Source organism: Emys orbicularis, chromosome 5 (genome assembly GCF_028017835.1).
Source record: "Emys orbicularis isolate rEmyOrb1 chromosome 5, rEmyOrb1.hap1, whole genome shotgun sequence".
In the NCBI taxonomy this organism is placed as follows: domain Eukaryota; kingdom Metazoa; phylum Chordata; order Testudines; family Emydidae; genus Emys; species Emys orbicularis.
The window spans coordinates 75133386-75160494 of record NC_088687.1 but is presented as its reverse complement, the minus strand read 5'-3'; the positions used below and the strand labels follow the sequence as shown (position 1 = coordinate 75160494).

At 43.7% G+C, this 27109-nt stretch overlaps 1 protein-coding gene across 1 annotated transcript in view; it reads right to left on the bottom strand.

The window, feature by feature from the left end:
* Positions 1 to 1272: 1272 nt before the first annotated feature.
* GALNTL6 (polypeptide N-acetylgalactosaminyltransferase like 6) overlaps positions 1273 to 27109 on the bottom strand; it is a 976122-nt gene continuing 950285 nt past the window's right edge. The window contains exons 10-12 of the mRNA XM_065405341.1: positions 23831 to 23947; positions 6505 to 6654; positions 1273 to 1440 (exon numbers count right to left, since the gene is read on the bottom strand). Coding sequence (XP_065261413.1) covers positions 1273 to 1440; positions 6505 to 6654; positions 23831 to 23947 — 435 coding nt within the window. The remainder of the gene's footprint in view (positions 1441 to 6504; positions 6655 to 23830; positions 23948 to 27109) is intronic.

Here is a 27109-nt window from a genome sequence, read left to right as displayed (position 1 = left end):
TGAATTTTATACTTGCTTTCATTTCCTAACTGCCCCATCCAGAAATTTACAATGCCTTAGCTGAAAACTGTGGCACAGTCACAGTTTTTTAAATGATTTCATCAAGTTATCTGCAAAAGAGCTAACTAGTTTTACAGGACTCCCCACCTCCTTGCAAAAAACAAAAACACCCCCTCTCCCTAAATTCCTGCAGGATCCTGTAAGCTGCACTGCAGGGAGTCAACACTTTTTAGCTGATGCCAGTGTACCAATGCTTATTTGGCTATAAGTCTCTATGACTTACAATAAACAATTGGCCTGTTACTCATGATGCCTCTTATGTCTCTGAATATTTTGATTTGATTTCAAGCAATTTTAGTTTTAATAAAAATACTGGAAAAGTAAATATAGATTTCCAGGGGCAATCCTTTCTGCAAACCTTGCATTGTGCTGCTATTATTGGTGCATATACCTGCTATTGAATGTCTTAAAGATTTAGTAGCCTTGTTAATCTTTTGGCCTTTAATTTAGATGAAGGCTAGATTTGAATCACAGTTGATGAGTGTTAGGTTGTATCATATATCGAAATCTGATTTAATTGCTTTGATGGATTTATTTTTTTTCAAATGCTGAGGAGAAATGGGACTTTTGAAACCTTAGAAGTCTATTTCATGCTTCATTACAACATAATTCTAAACCCTTATATTTCTACCATTCCTATTTTGGTAATGAAAGGAATGTAATGGGGAAGTGTTTAAAATCATCATCAGCAATCTGAGGGTTAATCCCGCTTAACCTAACCTTTATTAAGAGAATGGCACCAGATCATATAGTTTGTCTGGAGTGCTGGGGGACTTAGCATTCCACCGGTGTGGGTTAGTTCTTAACCTGTGATTTCTGCAGGTTCCCATAGTAGTCATGCACACCATATACCCACCCCAACTAATAACATCCATTCATAACTACTCACTACAGCAGGATTTGACCTGAGAAACTCTAGAATTTTGTTTCAATTTATTAACTCAGAATGTTTTGAAAAGTTTTTTAAATAAAGTTTTCCCTTGGCCAGCAAGGGAATTGTCAGCCTGAAGTTCTCAGCAGCATCTGGTGAGGCTCTCAGCCAAGTTCTTCAGATACTGTACATCCACAATGACAGCCCATTGGCCTTTGCCGTGGCATTTGCTTAATCCTCAGAAAAGACTTCCTGGATCTAGGAAATTTAATTCCTGACTCCTTCGACCCAGATGCTGGCCAAAATGTAGTTTGCAATCTGTATGTAATCTGTATTTTTCCCTAGGAACTGGCCTTGCTGTTAAATTTTTCTAAAACAGTCATATTAATATGTTCAAAAATCCACTGCTGAGTTTCAGATAAAGGATCACATCTGTTCATGAAAATCTTCTTCTCAGCTGGGTTGCAATCTATGCAGCTGTTGCTTACCGGATGGAACAAAGTTTTGTCCTATAGGAATGAGAAAAAAAATAGAATTAAGTAGTAAATGCCAAGTGATTAAAAGTGTTCTCATTTTCTAGAACTTGGATTAACACAACCCTAGCTGAGATTATTTAGTTTTCTATAGATATTCTCTGAGCAATAATCTGGAGTGAAAAACAAAGCTATTATTGGGGAGATATAGATAGCTGAGTGATTTCTTAGGACAAAAAGTGTTTGTCTTTTACCTCAGAGAATAAAAGCACAGAGACAAATGGCAACAAGCAATGATCTAATTTCCTATCTTTCCATCTTCATGAGACTCTAAGAAAAGTCTGATGTGCTTTCTGTATACGTCTGATACAGACTCCATGTGGCATTGGTTGGACAAGTCACTTAAATGCTCTCCCTCACTGTCCCCACTTGTAAAAAGAAGATGATAATATTTGCTTCCCTGCCTTATGGAAGTTTTGTGAGTATTAATATTTGTTAAGTTGCTTAGAAAACAAAAAATGGATATTTATTATTAACTGGGAGTTTTGGTTAGCTGGAGTTTGGTAAAATCAGGACTGCACTCTAAATAATGCAAGCACGGTCCCTTACAATTTGATTTACATCTGTGTAAATTCCAGCTGCACCGCTTGTTAGAGAACACTGAAGACTAACACATTGAATCTGAATCTTAGGTAAGGAAGAAAATATCCACTGGGTGCTAATATTTGAGGGTTGGAAAGTTCTAATGTATTTGGATTTTGTGTGGTGTGTGGGTGGTTAGATAGCTGAAAAGTTTCCGATGATCTGTACAATACACTTACTCTAGCTGTTGAAATAACATTTCAGATAATCCCTGGTAAACATATCCAGGTTTCTCCCTCTGTGCCAGGCATGAGCCTGCCAACATTTAATACTAATCCAGGATGTGAACACTTGCACAGCCACAGAGTAGAAGGCAAGAAAGAGAATAAGAGACAAACAAGAAAAGGTTCCTGTAATTTAGTCTGACCTATTTCTGGTTTCAGTACCTGCAACAGACAGACCAAATTCAAAAGTGCAAGGCCCAGTTCTGTCCTTCTGGCCTTCTTGAGGCTTCTCACCTCACATATCATCACTCCCCAAAGCTGGTAGCTGAATACAACTTTTTTCGACATATTTAAAGTAAAAATAATTTACAGAGACTCTGTCAGTGCTGACAGGGCTAAATTGGACCATAGGCTTTATTCGGATCACTCATATGCAGGCTCCCACCTTGCTTTCCTCACCTCTGCCTGTCCATTCCATTTGTGTGAGCTGGCAGAATGTTTCAATTTGCAAGAATCCTGGTCTTTCAGGGCTAGGCTGTGCTATTAAAGCAGTGCCCTAAGGAAGGACAGATGCAGAGCCATGCTGCCCAATGAGAACACAAGACACCCTTGTGCAGGTGTGCCCTTCTTTTTGTGGCTGACCAGCTCTAGCGGTCAGGGCTAAAGGGGTGTGGAGATTGCCCCTCCTTGCCCCCTCTGTGGCAGCTAGTGCTACTGCCAAGCAGTCCCTGCACCCAGGAGAGTGCTGTGACTGTAACTGGCCCCTGCTCTGGGGTCTAGGGAGAGGAAGACTCCGTACGTCCTTCCTAACCTTTTGCACAAGGGCCAACCACAGTCTGGTCCTCTGTGCTTTGAGACATCAGGATCCTTGGAAACAGAAATACCCTGGTTGTACACAAGCAGAAAGCAACCTGTTCCAGCAGGAGAAATGTGCTATTCAAGAGCACTGCTGCCTTCCCAAAGAAAGCCTGTGCACTTCTGGGTTAGTACCTGTAGTGCAAATTTTTGGATTCATTATGGTTGCTGCTTTCCTTTTACAAGTTTTCGTAATTAGAAAGCAGACAGTGTCCCTTTAAGAACAGTTTTTTATTACTCTGAAAAACTTCTTGGTTTCTTAACAAACAAATGTTTATCCATTGTCATCTCTAGTTTTCTCTGGCCTGAGGTTTAATTATTACTGGGTCATGGATTTCAATGGAAATGGAATCAGGACCATAAGGGGTAACAGTAGTTTGTGCTCTAAAGCATAATTTTCCACTTGCAGCCAGAGGAGCATAGGCATAAATCGTCCTTCACAGCCAGCATAAAAAGCCACAAGAAATCCTCCTGTAGATTTCAGTTCTGTCGGGGAAGAGAAGTTAGATTTTTTTCTCTGCATGTGGGCAAGTCTGAATATTATTTTAGAAAGAAAACCTTTTCCATAAGATAATGGACATACTAGCAGGCCTGGACTGCTCAAGTAATTGGTTCGATGTCTCATTACCTTTCACTTCTTCTTTAACTACAGTCAAGGTCAGTAGTGACTGAAAGTCATTATCCTTGGATGTCTGCAGTAGTTTATTTAACAGGAGGTGGTAGTCTCAGCACAGTTTCTCCCAGACAGGTGTCCTCATGATAAAAACCACCATAAGAATGATACACCCATTAACAGTCTCAGAGAAGAAGCTAAGGGCCTAATGTGCATGGTGAGAGAATTCCTCTGACAGTTTGTCCCTGCACCTTTGTCAGGCAGTCGGAGCAAAATGCTCTTTGTACCTGCTTTCTGGATAGAGAACTTTAGTTTCTGATGTTGTAAATCTAGCACCTTTCCTAATCACTACACTTAGAGTAAAATTATAGTATAATTAAATTGGTCTTTCACAACTGGCTTTGTTTTTTTTAAATCTACTAAATCCGTCCCTACTTAGATACTCATAGAAGCTCTACAAATGGCAATAAAGGAGTTAGAGTGGATAAATTGAATCATGCTTTATCAGACTCAAACCATATGGAGTGATGCTAAAATAAAAATTGAGGGCACGTCCCTTTACTGGGAGAAATGGAAAATGAGAGGGATTGGCTAATATGGCAACATGGCAAAATTTGCTTCATCTGAGCATTTTATAAGATTAATGACAAAAACTAGAGTACTTCATGTGACATGAGAAGAATTAAAAATAAGAATTCCATGTGATCACTAAGAAGGTGGGGGGGGGGTAAGGCGTGGGGTGGAACAGAGTAACAGATGTGGTCTTTGTTTATGAAAAGGGGCTGTTTGTTGCCTACCTATAGACTGTTATTCTTATGGATACTTTTGCACCATTAGTTTAAAATTAATAGACACTTGTAAAAAAAAAAAAAAAAAAAGTACAGCCAGACCTATGTTAGGAACATTTGCCAGCAAAGTAACGTTGCTTAGAGGTGTGCTTTTTTTGAGACATTTACATGCCAGCAGAAGCCCTAGTGCAGATACAGTTATACCAGCATAGAAGTGCTTTTGGTGGTCTAGCTTATTCCTTCGGGGAACTAGTGTAAGCACTTTTTGCTGGTATAACTTGCATCTACATTTGGAGGGGTTTTGCTGGTATACTTACATTGGCAAAAGTTTCTAGTGTAGACCTGGCCTATATCTGATGTGAGGCAATCAAAAACTATTTAATACACAGTCAAGCTCAGCTGAGAAATCAGCTTAGACCTGAGTAAGGGGAATATATTTAACCATTAGTTTTGCAATGTCAGCAGATCCTTGCTTTGAAGTTATATAGCCAAACCAGAGGCACTTGTGTAGCTATGGCAATTAAGAAGATAGACTGCTACCAGGTTTGTATTATGGTTAAGATTGTGTCAGCACTTTCATCATAAAAAACATTTTCAAGGAATTTCTAATTCAGATGTAAACTTTTGGCTTGTCCTGAGAATTTTTATGAGATCTCATCCCTCTAGATAACAAAAACAAAGCAGTACAGGGGACTTAAAGGAATGTACACTATAGTGTTTTTGAAAGTGATACTATTTCATTGGCTGTCTACTGGAGTCTGTCCACATCAAAAGTGATGAACCAGGTACAGAAGACAGCTCCGGAGCTGCATTTTGTCACATGTAACCGGTACACTAAGCACTAATGAAGTGTTAAAGTTGTTAACGCTTCTTTCTAGTAGCTTGGATAGACACAAAGATCAATTAGAAGTGGATCTGAAGCAGGAAAGAACTATTCTAGGGGTACAAAGTGAGATATTCAGCTGGTGTCCATTGGCATAGCTCCACTGACTTCAATGGTGCTCTGCTGATTTACACCAGCTGAGGAGCTGGCTCAGATACTGTAGCCGGATTACAGATGCTACCTCAGTTTCAAAGATATCACATTTCTGGAAAACCCTTTGGCACGTCTCTGCTTGCAATGTAAATACTGGATTAAATGGCGAAGGTCAATAACTAGACACGCGAGGAAAATGTCAGTAGCTATTTCTAATGGTTATAGTTCAGTTTACTAGAATACATCATCTCAAACTAGAAAGTGCTACTGAGATATGTGCAGTAAAATCCAAATCCTTGCCCTTATGCTCAGCTTGAGTAAATGTGGGAGCACGGGGGATGATGGTTATGTGGAGGGATCCCTCAGCATTTCAAAGAAAACTGCACAGATTGCAACAATGAAAGGGTTAATCAAAGTCAGTAATTTGTTAATCTTATTTGAAATCCTGTTAGTATTACTATGGCACTGTTTGATCTGAACACAGTTTCCAGCATGACCACATATTTTAGTGCTTTATAAAAATGGGTTGAAACAGCAGATCAGAGGGACACCTAAACTGCTTACCCTTGATTTGTAAACTCCCTCTTTTTTGTGGGCTTACAACAATGCTTTTAATGTTAATTCTTGTGTGTGATGTATCTGCCAAATATACTCTTTAAAGTATAGTAAAATATTAATATTTAACTCATGAACAGCATTTCTTGCTGCTGTCACACAGAATAAAAATATTCCCTGTGGTGACTTTGTTAAAACGACACACGTCTTAAAGTGTCAAAATGGTAAAGCATCTTTCAAGGAATAAGGGGCTCACCCTGTGTTGGATCAAATCTGTATTAATTTAACTTTGACCTAAGTAGCTGCAAATGCACACAATGTGCATAAATGCCTACTGCATATTAAAAGAAACATGCTCTACAGAGATTCTCATTTAAGCTAAACTGGAACAAACCATAATGGTTTTTAAAACCAATGTCTTTTGACTGGACAAACACATTGTTCTCCAAATTCAGTACAGACTCAAGATAGTATGAATATCTGAAAATGACCCAAGGTGACTCCAACCTTCCTATAGCTCCAATGCTGGTTACCCTTCATGCCATGACAGTCATACAGTGTGACAGGGCTACTGTGCGAAACGGCATCGAAGCAGAATTTTCTGGTGTGAAGAGGTTCCCCGGGGCGGATGTCTTCTCTCCAACCAAAGGTAAAGAGCTACAAAAAAACAAAAACAAAACAAAAAAACAGGCAAGATGATAATATATGGCTGTTGAAAGACATTTAAAAATAAAAACCAAACCAATGTATATGCCCTTCCTTTGCATGTCATGGAAAAGGATTAATTAGACACCAGTTGATGATATAATGATTCAAAGTTCTGTTGGTTAAATGTGTGCATTAACAACACCACAGAACAAACATCAGTATGGAACAGCTGCTAGTTCTTGGCAGAAAAAGAAAAATTCAGATTACACAAATATTAGTTATTATCCCAGTTCTAAGAAGAGGGGGAGAGTTCTAGAGTTACTGACAGAAGAAATTAGTAAACCTTTGGAATCTCATATGTAGGCAGCATTTCAGAGAACATAGGTGCAAAATAGTCAGGGAGTTCAGAAGATCATCCTAGCTTAGCCTCACGCACACAGCATTTTTCTGACCTTCACTTAGAAATCACTGGGGTAGTATCTCAGTCAGTTACATAGATAGATCATTCCCCTGCCGAATTTTTGTCATGTTTAACCTACAGTTTCTTTTATTTATATGGTATAATATCATTTCCTCTCTTTTGCCCCCTTTTCCCAAGCCAGACATTAAGTTCTATCCATCTCCCTCCTCTACAACTTGTGATCTACATGCAAATCATTAAAGCCCTTCTTCATGTGGTTCTGAGAGAGATTCTGGAGGTTTACAGTCAGTAACAGTGTCCTGCTCAATCAGACATCAGCTGCCTGATGTTACTGCGCAACACCACAAAACGTTCATTCATAAGATGCAGGAGACAGGCCTGGCATCATCAGATTTAAAGATCTGGCATTTTCCTTTCATGCGAGCCAGTGTGTAATACAGGTCACAAGTTTTAGGTTTAATATATTGGTATTAGTTCTTCAGTACTGTACTATCTCCTCAGCAGAGTTAATTTGAAAGCTGGTTTATTTTATGGTGCCAACTCTTAGCTCTTTGAATAGCTGTCGATTTCCAGGTAGTCTCAGTTACACCTATGTAAATCCAGGCCATTGCAGTCAAGGAGATCAGAACTTGGCCCTGAGTACCTCTGTCTTAGGGTGCATATTTTAACCCTTTCATTGTTCTAGTCATCCTCTGAATTCTTTCTGAAAGTGATGCTCTGTTTAAAATGAAGTGTCGCAAATGATGCACTGTGCTCCAAGTGTGGCTGAATAGAGATGGCAAAGAGAGGAATTAATTACCTCCCTTGGCCTGCAGGCAATCCCACTATATGTACAGCACATATCAGAACAATATTTGCTCCCCCTCCACACCACTGCATCTCATTGTGAGCTCATGTTCTCTTTGTTATCTGCTGTCATTCCCTATTTGTTTCTGCATTACAGGTTCTCTAGCCAGCATTTTCCTTGTTTGGCCCTGTGCTGTGCTTATTATTTCCACCTTCCCACAGAGTATTGTTTTACATTTATCTACAGTAAAGGACAGTAGACAGCTTTAACATGGTTTTTAAACCAATCTTTGCTTTGTAAAAGGTTAAGTCATTTTCTCCGTTTCTTTGTGCTTCTTGAACAAAGACTCCCATACCCCCTGTTGAGGTACCTTTTTATGTCATCAGCAGTGGGAGAAGCAGGATTTGGCACTGCAGAAGCAAGGCTGCTGCTTCAAAAAAGTATAAGCCTTAAAAAATTATCATTGTTAGTCTGCAAGCCAAGTTACAGGCCTGAGGCTCAAAATAACCAACGATAGACATCAATGCAAAGCTGGGAATCCCAGCTTCCAATGGTGTGGAACAGACGTTCTGAAACTCTCTCACGCTGTTGACTATTTTGTAAGAGACAGAGCCTCTCATGGGCCATATTCTAATCTCTCACTGCTTAATTCTCAAAATATTTCATTCTGCATACCAGCAGGAAGGGCGCTACAGACACTGGTGATCTATGGACCTTGAGAACCGCTGCCATACAGAATGCCTTGATACTCAAATTACCAGCTTGTGTCCTCATCTCCAGCCATTTCAATTACTGCATAATTTCTCTAGATGATGGCTTGGGGACTGATAGAGATAAATGTTGTGCACCATATCCTCTCTGAAACCTGAGAATTCTAATTTTCTAACATACAGCTTTCATTTCCAGCCCTAGTGGTCTGAGCAATAGTGGACCTTAAACCTCCAGACTATCCGGGCTTTTTTTTCCTTTGTCTTCTCAAATTGTTGTCTTTTGAAACAATATCTACTCTTCTTTCTGCAAGTGCTGCCTCTCCCTGGTGTTGCCATAATAAAAGCAACCTCAGCAGGGACTGGAACTCCCTCTTAGAACTTTGCAGAAAAGGAGAAAATTAGATTGGAGGGAGGAGCAACTGCCCCAAAACAAATATTAAAATCCTGTATTTACAGAGACAGTTCACTGACATCCATCACTCTTTCATTCTCATCACTTTACACTGGCTCATCATTTTGTGATTTCAGTCTATCCTCCACTGTCCTGGGAATTCTGCTTAGTTTGATATCAAGTCTGGTATTTTATCCTCCAGCTAATGTGTGAAGATATTACATGGTAACAGTCCCAGTGATGAGCTCCATGACACTCCACTTGTTACTTTCCTCATAATTTGATGCTGTTGCCCCTTTGGCTCACACCATTAGCCAATTTTTGGGGCTTGCAGGATTGTTTTCATTAGGAGGAGAAATGGATGATAGAAATCAGTCCTGTTTATTTACAAAGAACCATATGCTATTTCCTTGAACAGGATAGGAACAAACAGGCAGTTTCCTTGTGTGCCCCTCCAGTCAATTCTATGCCACAGGGAGCTCTCTCTCTGTGCTCCTTCTCAGGACCACACTCAACTCAACACACACATCCCTTGCCAAACAATCCCTAAACCCATTGTTTAACTTCTCTTCAGGAGTTGTGCCAAGTGCCATGCCTCCAAAATTGCCTGGGCAGAAGCTTCTATTGTTTCCAGCAGTTCCTTCCATTTAACCTGAAAGAAGGGTGCTTCGCACACCCATTGGCTTTACCCAGGTCTGTGATCTGCTTTAGATCAAAGGCCTGCTCATGGTAGTCATTAACAACTTCCAGCATAACAACATTGTTCTATTAGTAATTACCCTTGTTTATGGTCTGTCAGTCAGTATTGTGTCCACTCTACAGTATTAGCTTTAGCCAGGACAGCACATTTCCAGTTTTCTAGTAGTTTGTGATATGGGACTGTATTAAAGTCTAGACAATTATATCCACTGAATTCTCTGCATTCACTAAAGCTGTAATAGTGTCAAGACAGTTAGAGTTTGTTTGACACAAATGTCCTTTATAAACTCATGTTGCTTATCACTCATTGCCTTTTTCCTAGGGCTTGATCGTGTGTGGTATAGGAAACCTCTGCTGAATGCTTTCAACTCTCACTGAAGTTGGTGGAAACAGAGCACATAACATCTGAGGGCTAGACTGTGACTTGGATTACATGCCTATGTAAGGGACTAAGAGCTCCCCCATCCCAGTTTAGGCTGCTTGGATGTTTGTTCTGGGTGTTTAGGAGGAAGGAGGTGTTGAGTGCCCGCCTTCTGCCTGTCCCTTCTTCCCCAGAGCATATGAACAGGGAGGGTACAGAGCCATGACTTTACTCTGCTATTTGCTAACCAGTACAGCTGAGCTTGGACAGGCAGGTGTAATTGCTGCTGGCGCATCCCAGTTTACTTATGTCTGATCCCTCGCCCAGGGCTCTGCCTGAAGTCAGAATCTAGTCCTTAGAAGTAAGAGATGGAAAAGACCTATTTACTCATCCAGACTGGCTCACTGCCAGAACAAGCTTGTTTCCTACAACATATTCTTTGTGTTCCTTTTGTTTTTCCTTTCTGTTGAAGTTTCCTGGATCTTCATTTTTAAAACTCTGAAACTACAGAGTTGTACATCTGCAGTCCTCTGATCCCTCACTCCTCACCAGGAATTTAAAAACGACCACAAGCCTTTTGTCTGCAGTTTTGCCTTTGGAACCTTGGTATAGAAGGTCATCTTTCAGACTACTGAAGGCTGCATAAAGGTGTGCCAGCTAGAAGTGCTGCCAAGAGATTCATCTTTATTTCCTGCCCCCAATTACATGATGTGAGTGAAGTCATACAAAATATTATATCACTGTCTCCGGGTAGGGTCAGCATACATTAACTCCTGTTATACAGGTCATATCTTGCCACTGATTTTTCTTCTGAACTCCCCAAAAATTTCTATGGCAAGTTATCAAACTGGATCAATAGCAAATATGCTATTAAAAAAAAGACAGTAATAAAATACTCGATACCCTAATCAACATTTTTTACTTCTATCGGCAAATACAGAAATCAGGATAAAGAGCTAGCAAAAATTAGAATAATGTATTTACAACCCTGCTGGAGCACCCTTTTAACCAGGCCCATTTTCATGAATTTCTGACAAATCTCAAGGGAAATTACACATTTACATTCTCATTCCTTGTGAGACATTTCACTTGGAATATTTAAACTAGAAAATGTACTTAAAGCCCATTGCAGGTACCATTCCTGCACTGGCAGTAAGATAGGCTAATGATCTAGCAGGTCTATTTCATCTTACATTTCTGTGATTCTTGGATTCTTTTCTTTCTCTAACTGGCAGATTTGAAAAACGGAGTAAAATGATTCCTACCCCTGTGTCATGGGATGCAGCCCTCATTGCCAGACTGGTGCCTCCTCCTGATCATGCTGGGGATTAGCTCGAGGCAGACGCCCACGTCCGTGGTCTGCACACCATCACTCTGTCTCTGCTCCTGCCTACGGCTCCCATGGACGGCGGGTAAACCTCCCCTTTTTGAAGGCTAGCCCTCCAGCTCCGCCCCTTCTGCCTGAGCCCCATCCTCCCACCCACTGGAGACCTGAGCCTGCAGCCAGAGGACCCGCCCAGGCCAGCCCGAGCCACCCCAGCCCCTGGCTGGAGCTGAGCCCCCATGGGCTTCAGGGGAGAGGGGGAGCGAGGGTGGAGCCTCAGGACGGAGCATGGGCAGGATCACGGCTGGGTTAGGGGAGACTAAACCCTTAGCTCCCAGAACTGCAGTGTCCTCTTCTCGACAGCCTTCCGGCTAGGTCTCCATCTGTGTTTCCCCCTTCTGGGAGGGGTATCTCTGTCCAACAGTCCAGCCACTTCCCCAGTGGTGAGTAGGGGGACCTGGGCCTGCCCACTACTCCAGGACCCAACCCAGGGACCCTGTAAATAGTAGACTCCTGCTGCTCCCCTGTAATCTCTGTCAATGCTGCTCTATTTCCCTAGGCTACTTCCCATCAGGGCACTCAGCTGATCAGTCCTAGGAGCCAACCACTACTTTGTCCAAGGTGCTTATGTTCTCTCTGCCCTCCAGGTACAGAGTCTTTACTCCCTGGACTCCCAGCAGCAACTGACCCTGCTCTTCCCTGCAGCTCTTTTTATATGGGCCTACTGGGTCCTGATTGGTTGTTCTTCGCAGCCCTTCTCCTATTGGTTGCTTCCTGTGCAGCCTTCCCAGGGCTACATTAACCCCTTTTTGGCCAGTGTGGGATGAAAGCCCCATCACACCCTGCCACAAACACCTTGCAGGGTGGATGAATTTCCATCAAGATTCTGAAGATCTTTTAGAAAGTATTTCAATCTTTAGCTTCATATGGTGCCTAAAATAATCCAGAGACCAGTATAATGTAAAGAACCACTAAGAATAATCAAATAAAAAGCTGCTCACCATTGCAACAGTAAGCACTAAGCCCCCCACTCCACTGCAAATATTTTTGCATAATGAATCTTCTTTGCTTCTTCAAAATTGATTTTTTTTTAAGTTTAAAAAGAAGAGGTTACTCACCCTGTGCAGTAATGGTGGTTCTTCAAGACGTGTCCTCATGAGTGCTCCACTTCAGGTGCATGTACACCCCATGTGCTTTTGATTGGAGATTTTCATTAGCAGCATCAGTTTGGTCTGTGCATGTACCCTAGACATCATCGTGCCCCATACCGAGGGAATATAGGGCTATGTGCAGGGCCGGCTCCAGGTACCAGCCGACCAAACACGTACTTGGGGCGGCACCTTAGAAGGGGCGGCCAATGTTGAGGTGGCGGGGGGCGCTCGCGGTGTTTTTGTTTTTGTTTTTTTTTGTTCGGCGGGGCGGCACTCAAGGGTTTTTTTTTTCCGTTTGTTTCGGCCGGGCAGCGCGGGGGGGGTTTGGGCGGCGCGGCGCTCGAGGAGGGGCGGGGGTTTGCCCAGCCCGACGTGGCGCTCTGGGGGGGCGGGGGTTTGCCCGGCCGGCGCTCGGGGGTTTGGGCGGCCCGGCCCGGCGCTCGGGGGGGCGGGGGTTTGGCCGGCGCAGCCCGGCGAGGCGCTCCGGGGGTTTGGCCAGCCCGGCGAGGCGTTCGGGGTGCGGGGGTTTGGCCGGCGCAGTGCTTGGGGGGACGGGGGGGGTTGGGCAGCCCGGCGCGGCACTGGGGGTGGGGTGTTATGGCGGGGCAGCACTCTTCTTTTTTGCCTGGGGCGGCAAAAAAGTTAGAACCGGCCCTGGCTACGTGGGTGAACTGCCCTCAGTTTCTTCTCCACTGCCTAGTCTCACAAGAAACTCCAAAGCGGAGGGGAAGGAGGGCGGGTATTGGAGCACACATCGGGACCCACATCTTGAAGGACCACAGTTCTGCACAGGGGGAGTACATTCTTCTTCTTCTTCAAGTAGTGTCCTTATGGGTGCTCCAAGTGCAAGTGACTCCTGAGCAGAACCCCCGAACAGAAGGAGGAGCTTCAGAATCTAGAATTACATCACCAGCTGCCACATCCAATCTAGAGGCATCGATTAGGGTGTAGTGTCTTGAGACTGTATGTACAGAGGACTGTGTAGCAGTGCTGCAGATCTCAGTTATGGGGACTGTGATGCTGTATGGAATATGTAGGACACTTTATGATATTGTTGATACCAATATTATAAAATTGCAAGGAATCTGACCAGATATACTGTGTAAGATATCTGCAAAAATGTTACAAATTGCCAAGTATGATAATTATGTTTATAAGTTTGTATCACATTTGTATAATTAGTTATAGATATGTATGGTATATCTGTATTTCCAAACTTGTGCTGTGTTTCCGGGTGACACCCCCAGACAGATTGGCATCAGCACTGCCTAGCCTGTTTGATGGCCCATCAAGTGTCATCTATTGTATAATGAACCTACTGAAAAGAACTAGGGGATACACCTTATGCGTCAGCAAGGCATGTGGTATGCCTGTGGACAGAGAACCTAAGGCTTCCATGCCATGTGCTGTGAAGCTTGTCTTTGGGACAAAGGAAGTACAAGCCACATGGCAAAGGCAGCTGCAGCATCTCCATTTTGTCTTCAATCCCGCTTCTTACCTCTGAAGTGACTTTTCTACAAACTGAAGCTCTGAACAAAGGACTGAATGACCCATCCACACTGTGGATGTGTTCCAGAGGGACTTTTAAGCCAGCAAACTCACCAATACCGCTAAGAACCTGATATATAGACTCTGAAGTCTCTGTATATATATATATTTGGTTGCTTTACCATTTAACAACTCTCTTCTTGTTCTTTCTTTTTTCTTTATAATAAACCTTTAGTTTTAGACACTAAAGGATTGACTGGCAGCGTGGTATTTTGGGTAAGATCCAACCGAATACTGACCTGGCAATGTGGCTGGCGCTTTGGGGTCAGAAGAACATTTTGTATAGTGAGCAGAGTTTTAAAATAACTTCTCATTGTACTGGACCTAGGTGCTGATTGGGGGCCAGAGAACTGGAATGCAATCAGTGGGATGTGTGATTACTCTTTTTTGCTTCTTGATAACCAGTGTGGGGATCAGAAGCACGATTTGTGACTGGTTGGGTAATTTAACTTCCATGTTACTCACCAATCTTGGGAGTATCTGCACTCCTTTTTGCAGCCTGCCCTGACCTTGGCATTTTCAGTGAGGGCTCCCCCTGGGTCACAGGGATATTTTTAAGTATGGCCGTAAATGTATACTGTAATGAGTTAACACTCTGGGAGGAGGTTGAATGCTAGCAGCACTATAATACACAATAATACATCTGGAGATCCATTTTGAGTGTCTCTGGGTAGAAATAGTAGATCCTTTAGATCTGTCCGCAAACGGAATGAACAATTTAGGAGATTTCCTGAATGATTTAGTTCTATCTAGGTAGAAAACTAGCGCTCTCCGGACATCTAGAATGTGGAAAGCAGTCTACAAAATGAAATTTAGGTGGTTTTGGAAAGAAAAATGGTAGATGAATAGTCTGATTCAAATGAAATTCAGATGATACTTTAGGGGAATCTGGGGTGTGGCACAGGAAACCTTGTCTTTGTAGAATTGTGAAATGAGGGTCTGCCATTAAGGCTCCAATTTTGTCCACTCTTTGGGCTGATGTAATAGCCACTAAAAAGGCGGTCTTGATAGATAAGTTCTATAATGAGCACGTTGCCATTGGTTTCATGAGATTTCTAAGAACCAGATTGAGGTCCCAAACTGAAGTAGGGGCTTTCACCTGTGGAAAAGTGTTTCCCAAGCCCTTCATGAACCTTATAATTGTAGGATGAGCAAAGAGCGAGAACATCTCAATTGTGGAATGAAAAACTGCTAATGCAGCTAAGTGAACCTTGAGAGAGCTGTCAACCATGTTTTCTTTAAATGCAACAGGTAGTCCAGAACCAGTGGAAGAGGGGCAGGTTCAGGAACAATTTTCTGGTGGTCACACCACTCACAAAATCTTTTCCACTTTTGAAGGTAAGTAATTCTGGTAGACTCTTTTCTACTATTTAGTAATATCTGCTGTTCCTCTGCAGAACAGGCTGACTCTAACTCAATGAACCATTGAAGAAGGATGCCTTGAGGTGAAGAGTTCTCAGATTGGGATGCAGCAGTCAACCAGTGTCCTGCAAGAGGAGTGGAGGAATGATTGGAGGATTTATTTCTGGACAGAGAGCTAGGTGAAGCAGGTAAGGAAACCATGCTGCCTTGACAATGTCAGGCCACTAGGATAATTCTGGCTTTGTCCTGTCTGATCATCTTCACCACCTGAGAATCAGAGGTGTTGGGGGAAACGAATAAAACACCTTCCTGTCCATGGGAGGAAGAAGGTACTCCACCAATGAATCGCAGTAAACCGTCCCTTGAGCAGAAGAGGTGGCATTTTTTGTTTAAGGCTGTGAAGAAGAGGTCCAACTTGTGGGAACCCCCAAGTTTGAAATATGTCAGTAAGTATCTGAGAGGCCAACTCCCAATCCTAGTCTTGGGGAAAAGACCTGCGGAGAGCATCAGCTGTGATATTTTGCCTGCCAGGGAAATTCACTGCAGAATTCTTATGCAATCCCATATACAACAGTTCCATAACTTTATTGCTTTGGTACAGAGTGAAGGGGACCCCTTCCCACCTCCACCAGTTGATGTAAAATATGCAGGCCATATTGTATATCATGACTCTGATAGACTTGTCTTTGATGAGAAGCAGAAAATGAAGGCAGGCATTTCTGACCACCCTTAGCTCCAACAGGGTGATGTGGAGGGTGGTTTATTGGGGTGATCATCTGCCCTGTACAGTACGAATGGCAAGGTCTGCCCGCCCCTCCCTCCATCCTAACAGATTGCAGTTACCGTTGGCACCAGTCGGAGGAAGGGAACTTCCACACCTACACTGCGATGATTTCTCCACCAGTCTGGGGAGTGTTTTACCTGTTGGGGGAACTGATACCTATTGGTATAAGCTGTGTCTGCTTGGTGAGTAAATTGTTCTGAGCCATCCCTGGAGACAGCGAAGGCATAATCGGATATGATCTGTCACAAATGTGCAAGAACATCATGGGACCCCAAAGCTGAAGACAGTTGTTGACTGAGGTTTGGGGGCTCATCTGAATAGACCTGCCAAAGTTTGATAGCCCTCAGCATCTATCCATGGGAAGAAATTCACTGGCTACCAGGGAATCCAAAGATGTCCCTATAAACTGTATATTTTGTACTGGAGTCAGGGTGAATAGTCCCACATTCAATTGCAGGCCCAAGTCCAGGAAAAGGCAAGTGTCCTCTGCATAGCAGAGAGCACCTCCACGTAAGACCAACTGTTGGGATATGAAAACAGTACCATTGCCTGTCAATGCAAGTAGGTGGCCATTACCCTATAACCTTTGAGAACACCCTCTGAGCCAAGGAAAGGCCAAACACAGGAGCACTCGGTATTGAAAGTGGTCCTGACCTATAACAAAATGCACATATCTTCTGTGAGATGGGTGACTTGCTATGTGGAAGTCTTTGTCGTTGGCACAAGGAAATATTTTGTGTAGAAACCTCTTCTCTTCGTGCTGAGCAGGAACAGGTTCTGTCACTCAGGTAGAAAGAAGGGAGTTTATTTTCTGTCTTTAATAAGAGCTCGAGAGGGATCGCTGAAGAGGGATGGAGAAGGGAGGTAAAGTGAATGGTGTAGACCGTTATTACTTCTAGTACTAATTTGAGGTGATACGTTCCCAAGCTGGTTGAAAATGGAAGAGAGGTCTCCAAATGGGGGGAAGGTGGGCAAATGATTGTAGCTGACAGTCCAGAGAAAGGGGAGGGTTTAAACTCTTGACTATCCCGTAAAAACTGATGATTAGAAGAAGCAGCAGCCTGCTGTGAACTAGTGTCAGATGCATAGGCGCCGACTCTGTGGGTGCTCTGGAGCTGAAGCACCTATGGGGAAAAATTAGTGGGTGCTCTGCACCCACCAGCAGCCAAGCTCCCCACCCCACCCCACCTCACCTCCTCCTCCGTCTCCTCCCCTAAGCGTGCCGTGTCCCAGCTCCTCCGCCTACCTCCCAGTACTTGCTGCCACCAAACAGCTGTAGCAAGCTCCGGGAGGGAGGGGGGGGAAGAGCGGGAATGTGGAATGCTCAGGGGAGGAGGCAGGGAAGAGGCGGGGCCAGGGTGGGGATTTGGGGAAGGAGATAAATAGGGGTGGGGGGCGGAGTTGGGGCGGAGACTTTGGGGAAGGGGTTGGAATGAGGGCGGGAGGGGGCGGGGCAGGGGTAGAGTCGGGGCAGGGCTGGGGGCGGAGGGGGGTCGAGCACCCACTGGCGCCATTAGAAGTTGGCGCCTATGGTCAGATGGATTAGAGTATTTCTTTCTCTGGAAACTCTCTCTTTTTTGGAAGTTCCATAGGTCTCTGAAACCCAGAGAAACCCAGAGACTTGTATTGGGCTGTTTGGGATCTACTAAATTTCCTTTTGTTCACAGGAGTGTAGGTACCCAATGAATCCAATGTGGCTCTAAAGACTTTTAGAGCATGGAGTGATTCATTAGTATTCTTTTTGAACAACTTCAGTCCATCAAATGGGAGATCCTCTATTGTATTCTGGACCTCTCTGGGGAACCCAGATAATTGCAACCATTTAATTGCCCTGTGCATCACTTCTGCAGTGGAGATAGAACGAACTGAGGTATCTGCAGCATTTAAGATCCTTGAAGGGCTGTCCTGGCCAGTAACAGTCCCTCAGCAACAATAGCCTGGAATTGTTTCCTTTGGTCTGGAGGAATGTTAAATAAAAGAATTAAACCTCATATAATTTGTGAAGTTGTACTTGGCTATTAACACCTGGTAATTTGCAATGCGGAATTTTAGGGTTGTATATGAGTAAGATTTTCACCTTAGAAGGTCCAGATGCTTCTGCCCTCTCTCATATGGGGTGCACTTATGTCAGTGGTGTTTACTTCATTCATTCACCACATCAAGCACCAAAGAGTTGGTGGAGGGTAGGAGAACAGGAACTGAGGCTAGGTCTACACTACAGCGGGGGTCCGACCTAAGATACGCAACTTCAGCTACGTGAATACCGTAGCTGAAGTTGCGTATTTTAGGTCGGCTTACCTAGCGGTGAGGACGCGGGAAAGTCGACCGCTGCCGCGCTGCCGCCGACTCCGCTGCCGCCTCCTGCCGAGGTGGATTTCCGGAGTCGACTGCAGAGCGATCAGGGATCGATTTTACCGCGTCTTCACCAGACGCGGTAAGTCGATCCCCGATAAACCGATTGCTACCCGCCGGATCGGCGGGTAGTGAAGACAAAGCCTCAGAGTCCTAGGAGGGAACATAATATTTTTATTGGCTCTCTTACACAGAGGTGATATTAAGGTTTACCAAATTGTTTTCGCAGGTTCCAGGAGAGCCTCATTCAGAAGGCAGATGACTCTGGATGGAGTTGCAGAGTGGAGAATATCCAACCATTTGGGTTGTGATTCTTTGATTTGTTGAGAGGTATCTGTAGGGAGTCTGTCACCTGTTTGACAAGTTCTTGGAATTGCTGAAAATCATCATCCATAGAAAGAGAAGGATACATTACCACCTCATCAGGTGATGAGGACAAGATGGTAGTCTGAGGGGTAACTTCTTTGCCTGCCCTAGCCTCTTGATCCACAAACATATCCTGTTGAATGATGTGTTGGGAAGGAAAATTTTGTGCCTCCCTATCATTCTGATGAGACAGGGTTGGGGGCCTGGAGAATTGTTGGTGATAACTGCCCCTGGGTCCCAATATGGCCATTGAGGTTTATATGGGGGTGAGGGTGGCAGCTAAGGTTGCTGCCACCAAGGAATATGTGCTCAGCTGAAGTAATCCCTGTCTCCTCCGTGGCTCTTGATACTGGCAAGCAATGGAGACTCTGGATCAGCAGTCACCGATAAGTTCATTAGGTACCTCAAGTGTTGCGGTACTGCATGTAGTTTTGCCGCTGACTGTAGTCGCGGAGCCGAGCGGACAGTGTGCTTCTCCCTGACAGATGGTACCGAAGGGTTTGAGCACTCTGAGGTAGCTACTGATGTAGACGGGGCTTGGTCACATGTGGAACTGAAGAGCCTGTTACAGGAGATACAGGAAGAGTGATTATGTCCGACAGTACTGCTCTTCTATGCCCATCTCTTCTAGACGGCACAAGTGCCTTCTTGGAACCAGGTTTTCTGTTAGAGCTACAGGGTCTCTCTAACCCACCAGTACTGGAGAAACCCTTAGCCTCTGTGGTACTATGCCTCAAGGTGGAGGCTTCCAAGTCCATTGATTTGCTTGGAGAGCAAAGTCTTTTCAAGGTGGACTCATTAAAAGGCGCGTTAGAGCTTCTCTTCTTTGGACATTTAGAGGAGGTCTCTGAAGCCTTCCCCTTTCTAGGGGAGTGCTGGGCCAAGGTCAATGGGGCACTAGGTACCCCCGGAGACTGATGTACAGGGGGTTCTACTGACCTGGCTCCACACCAGGTTGAAGGGAATGCTCCATCATTAACAGTCACAGCTTGATTTCCTGTTTCTTTCTTGTCCTGGATTTGAGGGCTAAACAGAAGTTACATTTCAGCAGAACATGGGCCTCTCCTAAACAGTGAACACACTTAGAGTGTCCGTCGCTGAATGGGATGGCCTCATGTCATGTGAGGTGGCGTTTAAAACACAGTGAACTGGGCATGCCCCTCTCTGGGAGGAAGGGCTCCCATGAAGTCCTCCAAATAAAAGTCAACAAACTAATTAACTAACTAGAACTAAATGAATCTAATCTAATCTGAACTAACTAAAATTACCAAAGGCAAAGTAGATGACATGCACTCGCTGCAGTCTCACTAAGGTACATCTCAGGCACAGATAGCTGAGAAGGAACTGAGGGCAGTTTGCCTGTGCAGCCCTATATAGCCTCGGTGTGGGGCACGAGGATTTCTAGGGTACATGCATAGGCTGAATGGATATTGCTAATGAAAATCTCTGGTCAAAGGTGCGTGGGGCTCGCGTGCACCTGAAATGGAGCACCCATAGGGACACTACCTGAAGATGAAAAATAAGTTCCTCTTCAGATGAAAATTAGTTTGCATTTATGTTGCTTTAATTTTCTTTTAGAGATAATCCTCATAGTATTTATACTTTGAAACATTTCTTATTTTATTTAAGACTTTATGTTGAAAGGTGGATAAATTAATCACAACTATGTTCCCCACAATTGAAAGAATAACTTTTGGTTACAGTGTAATCTCATCTTGAAAAGAAACCTCCAATTTGTTATTTCAAAATAAAATAGACGGTACCATTTTAACCTTAGAATCAAATTTACTTTTCACCTGAATTTTAAAAGTGATCAACTTTTCCCCTCTTCTGTTGGCCTAGTTTAATCTCTGAAAAGCTCCATCTTTATTGGTTTGGAGGATTGAAAATCTCCTAGAGTTAAAAATTCATTAACCTTTCTATCTTCCTTCACCCTGTATGGTGCTCTGCTTGTCTAGAGCTGCCCTCTGCTGATAAATGTTTGAACTACATATTTCAAATTTCAGCCAATCTATTGAAAAGCCGAGTGAAATGAATACAAACAACTCAGAGCTTGATTCTATAGGGTGCCGACCGCCTTCAACATCCGGGGAGTCCGAGAGAGTTGGATGTGCTCAGCACCACCCAAAGTAGCAGTCTGCCGATTGGAGGATTGACCCCTAATTTATTAAATAAAAATATTTGTCCTATATACTTTACTTGAATTTATGCACATTAAATATCTGCACTAGAACTTGCCAGTTTTTTCTGAAGTTGTTAATCACTTACACTTATCTGTCTGCTAAAGTTAGGGCTTCAATAGTCCTTTCCCAATGAAACCGCACTGTTATTTTCAAGGACATATTCTCTTGCATTGTTCTGCATTATATTCTGTTGTATAAATGCATATATGATTACGTGTCAGCCATACAGGAATAATTTAGATTGTCTGTGAAGCATAGATCAGTCAGTTTAAAGAGACACCATTGTTCTGATTCTCTTCTTACACTGGTTTTACATTGGTTTAACTTCATTTCCTTTGATGGAATTACTACTGATCATTAATGTTGGGGAGACTAGAATCAAACTCATAGTATTTTTTTAAATTAAATCTGCTTATAGTCACTGTAATATTCAGAAAATCCTGCAGTCATTTATTTCCAACTATTGCCTCCTTCCAAAAATTCTCCCACCTTCCTATTACCTCCCTCCCTTTCGACACAGGAATTTGATTTCAATGGGAGTTAGGTGCCTAAGCACCTTTGAGGATCGGGGCCTAGCTGTCTTCTTCAAAGATCAGTTCCATTCTCCTTCTCCACTATTCTTTCCATAGGCACCCTCCCCATCCCCCTCTGCCCTCCCGCCTGCTGGTGGGCCCCGCCGATCAGCTCCTCCGCCTCTCGCCCACTGGTGATCAGTTGTTCAGTGGCATGCAGGAGGTGCTGGAGGGGAGAGGGGAGGAGCGGGGTCAGGAAGAGGCGGGGCTGGGGTCCAACACCCCTGGGGAAATCACAAAGTCGGCACCTCTGACTCTTTCCTCCAACAAACTCTCTCCCCTGTCACCAAGGTTTCTTGTGCCTTCTCCTGCATCCCCTCTACCCATCCCCTCTTGCTTCCTAACCTGACCTCTGATTCGTGATTATAAAGCCAGAACAGACCATTGTGATCAACTGGTCTGACCTGCTGCATAACACAGGCCATAGGACTTCCCTGCATTAATTTCTGTTTGAACAAGAGCATCTCTTTTAGTAAAACATCCAATCTTAATTTAAAAAATATCCAGTAATGGAGAATCCACCACACACCTTGGTAAATTGTTCCAATGGTTAATTCCATCACTGTTAAAAATGTGCACCTTATTTCTGGTCAAAATTTATCTATTTCAACTTCCAGCAATTGGATTTTTTTTAATACCTTTGTCCGCTAGATTGAAGAGCCTTATCAAATTTCTGTTCTCAGTGTAAGTACTTACAGACTGCACTCAAATCAATTCTTAACCTCCTAGCCTCACTCTCATGTCTCCACTGCTCTCAACCTTCTCTCTCCTCCTCCTCTGCCCCTCCCATTCTCAAAAAGCTGTCCCTTTACCCTAACTCATTCAAGTACCATCCCAGCACCCTGCTTTCCTTCACTTCCAAACAGTAGGAGCAGAAGCAGCCAAAGGAGGATTGTTGCCCCGGGGTGGGAGAGGACAAAATGGGGCTCTGGCCAGGCCCACCCACCCACCGTAACAGAATCTCCCTGGATTCAGGACTGTGCAGGGATTATGAGCCAGGTGGTGCCTCCCCTCTTCCCTTCCCCTACCCTCCCCCTCAGCATATGGCCTTGGAGAAAAATAGCAGAGAGCAGCTAGCCAGCCAGTAATGGTTGTAGTAGAAGCAGCCAAACTAGAGATCTTTCAGTGTTCAGAGAACTTTCTACAGTTTTGACTGCACTCTCTCTGCCCTGTGCTGATTGGCTGTTTGCTCCAACCCTCTGCCTCCCTCACAGTCTCTTCCCCTCATCCTTATTACACCTGCCCCTTTTACCTCTTTCTCCTCTGACCTGTCCCCCTCACCCTCTGGCCTTTCCTTTCCATTTAGCTTATCCCCTCTTAAGTAAACCCCCTACACCTCCCAAAAATATTGGGAACTAACACAACGTTTGTTGCCATCACATGGTTCACCCTCCTAGTGTATTAGATCCATTCTCACGCCCCATGTCTGTCCTGTCTATTGAGACTGTATACTCATCAGGCCAGGGACTATCTACTAGTATAGTGCCTAGCATAATTATTGGTTGGCTCTTAGGCACTGTCCTAATAAACATGATTGATAATAAATTAATTAATATACTTTTTTATTTTATTTCCACCTCTTCCTTTCTGGCCTCTCTGAATCCACATGGTTACTATTGGAAACACATATTGCTTCCTTCTACCCCAAATTCATTTAAAACATAACTGCTAAGATCATTTTCTTGGCCATTGACCTGACCCATCTTTGAATCCACCATATTTGAAATCTTTTTATCTCATTTCCAGTCATTAGGGTTATTCAGCTGAAGGGACAAGAAGGAGACATGTCTGGTAGGCTCCTCTGCTCTTTTATAATACAGATGTGGATGTTTCATGACAAACATGGCCACTTTCAGAAATGCTAAGAGCTAAATGAATCAAAGTCAACATTTTTGTTTAACTAAGCAAAAATCGGAAGCCTAAAGAACTTCTGGGCATAACTCCTCTTTCCATAAATGAAGCTAGGAGAAAATAGCAAAAAAGATGACTAGTGGAAAACCTAAGGTAATATTAAGGTTTGCTTTGTAAAAGCTATTAAGGCCAACAATAGATTTTTAAAAAGTCCACACCGTGTTTAGACTTAGGAGGAGGAGAAAACCTCAGAAAAGTCTTTAGAATCTGGGGAAGAGAAGCAACAATTTTACACTGCATTTTTCTTTATGTCGTTAAAATACCTGTTCATGCGACCACGTCCGTTCTGAGCCGTCCTTCACACAAACATCTAGCCTCAGCTCCGTCCCTGTGGCCCCATGTTTACTGTCCACACAGAGATTGGCTGCCACATTTCGAATCTGCAAAACCAAGCAGCAACATTTCACATTATAGAGCAGGCTGCAGAATAGGATTTGTGAGGAAGAGGATGTTGAGATTTGACTCTGTGTTGGTTCAGTCAGAAACTAGAGATATGGCTATAAGCACATTGCTTATGTATCACCAATGGGATTTTCTATGTGGCAGAGAAGCTGAAGAGATTGTATCCGGGAAGTGATCTATTTCTTCCTCTGCACCAGTATTTGAAAAATTCTGTAAAGAAATTGAGATTCCGTTTTGTATTAGAATAGTTTTGGGCATAAGGACTGGAATAAAAAAAATCTTGGGAGGACAAAGTTTAGTTTGATTGTTCCTCTCCTGCCAACAAAGCAAGCCCCAGATCAAGTTCATTCAGAGGAAACTCCTTCTGTTTGAACCTCTATCAGAATTCAGGGTGATATTTTTCTAAAGCTCAGACACACACAGTTCCAGTGCTTGTTTTTATTTTGACATTAAAATTGCTGCAGATAAGGTCAAATACTGGCATTTCATATGCAGAAGCTTAAAGAGCATTTAAATTTGCACTGAAAACATGTTTGGAGCTTTGCGCGTCCCCAATCCTGTTTATATGGATTCAGGGCCGACTCCAGGCACCAGCCCAGCAAGCAGGTGCTTGGGGCGGCCAAGGGGAAGGGGCAGCACGTCGGGCTCTTCGGCGGCAATTCGGCGAAGGGTCCCTGTCCCTCTCGGAGGGAAGGACCTGCCGCCGAATTGCCGCTGAAGAAGAAAGCAGCGCAGTGGAGCTGCCGCCGGAGTGCTGCCAATCGCAATTGCGATCGCGGCTTCTTCTTTTTTTTTTCGCCGCTTGGGGCGGCAAAAACCCTGGAGCCAGTCCTGTATGGATTCTGAGGGCAATACGCAGTAGAACTTATTCTGAAAAGGAAAGTAACCTTTTGAGACTTAAGGTAATTTATTGTCAAGCAATAATTAGTACTGCAACTTCAGGACCATACACCATATACGTGGCACTGATTCTGTTCTTGGAAGACACAAATACTGAAAAGCAATGTGGAAACTGCTAGTGATAACGAGAGAAGGTGCCAAGTTTATTCGGCATTACATGCATGAGCCTCCTTGAGTTACTTAACTGCACTATTTAAAAATCTCTTGCACATCCAAAGTCTGGAGCTAAATCTTTAGCTTTCCCTGTCAGACATATGTATGTAAATTGAGAAATTAACACAAGTGCTCAGAATATCACATACACATTACACAGGTATATAATAATACACTTTAAATGGGTGTACAATTTGGCACTCCTTTCAAGAACATCAAAAATGGAGAGTGAATAGAGCAACAATTAAGATCACACATTTGCAATTTTCAGTGAAAACTTTTGTAGATAGCTACGATTATTGCCATTGAAAGTTATGCAAATGGAAGCACAGTCACTTTCAAATGTTACGTACAAGTAGCACAGCCTTTTAATACAGAATAAAGCATTATTATTGTCTCTCTCATATTGGAGGCAATGTAGTCTAGCTGAATGAGCTAAGAACTTTTGAATTCTAATCCTGGCTTTACCACTCAATTACTGTGTGACCTTAAACTAGAGCAGTGATACAAAGACCTCAGTGATTCAGGAGCCAAATTAGCGATCAACATTACCCCCAAAAGAGTCACAGTAGTGGGAATCCATTGTTTCATTTACAATAGTGCTATATATTCATATTTGAATAGTATGATGGGAAATATTTAGTTTGTTTTTTATATATATATATATATATATATATATATATATATATATATATATAAAGGGCTGTCAAACTATTAAAAAATCAATCATGATTAATAAATAGTCACGATTAATCACAGTTTTAATTGCACTGTTAAACAATAATAGAATACCATTTATTTAAATATTTTTTGATGTTTTCTACATTTTAAAATATATTGATTTAAATTACAACATACCTTTACTTCTACACAGCTGCTATGGCTTGTGGTGTCTGGCACTCGGCTCAAGGCGGGCTCCATGCTGTTGCCATCCCACAGCCCTCTGGCCACTCCTGGCTCACCAGGGATGCAGTTTCAGATTTTGGTTTGGTGTGTGTGTTGGGCGGGGGGGTGGGGGAAGTATGTGTGTGTGTGTTGGGGGAGTGCTGTCTCTTTAAGCAGAGCACTCATGAGCCTGAACACTTTTTCAGCCAGCAGCAGCTGCTCTCAGCAGCACTCACTCCTGAGTCAGCAGCAGACAGGATCCCCCTGTTCCCTGACCCCCAGCTCAGCGGTGACCGCGTACATGGGCGGCGGGAGAGGGACATCCCAACATCAGCCCCCCCACCCTGCCACCCCCACTCTGCGCAGCAGACAGGAGGCAGGCTCCTGGTCCTAAGCAGGTTGGCCAGGGGTGGCTCCATGTGGGGGAGGGAGGAAGTGGGAGCAGCAGTGGAGCAAGGCGTCGGGAGGAGGGGCATCCCTGCCCCGGAGGCACGCAACGGTGCACCCCTGAGCAGGGCACCCTAGGTGGTGGCTCCCCTTGCCACCCCTAAGGCTGGCCCTGTCCAGGGGGAGGGGATGAGGCAGGCAACGGGATGCCTCTCTCCCCAACCAGCTGCTGCTGAGCCCCATCTCCAGAGATGTTTGATTAATGCTCGTTAAAAAAATAATACATTAATTTGTTTTGAGTTAATCACATGCGTTAACTGCGATTGACAGCCCTAGTGTATATATATTATTCTCACAGCAAAATAGACTCTCAGACTTTAAGGTCAGAAGGGACCATTATGATCATCTAGTCTGACCTCCTGCACAACGCAGGCCACAGAATCTCACCCACCCACTCCTGTAACAAACCCCTAACCTATGCCTGAGTTATTGAAGTCCTCAAATCGTGGTTTAAAGACCTCAAGGTGCAGAGAATCCTCCAGCAAGTGACCCGTGCCCCACGCTGCAGAGGAAGGCAAAAAACCTCCAGGGCCTCTGCCAATCTGCCCTGGAGGAAAATTCCTTCCCGACCCCAAATATGGCGATCAGCTAAACCCTGAGCATGTGGGCAAGACTCACCAGCCAGCACCCAGGAAAGAATTCTCTGTAGTAACTCAGATCCCACCCCATCTAACATCCCATCACAGACCATTGACTGACCAAGTATTATTATTTTATCAACTGCAATTGGTTAATAACATAGTAAAAGCATCCTG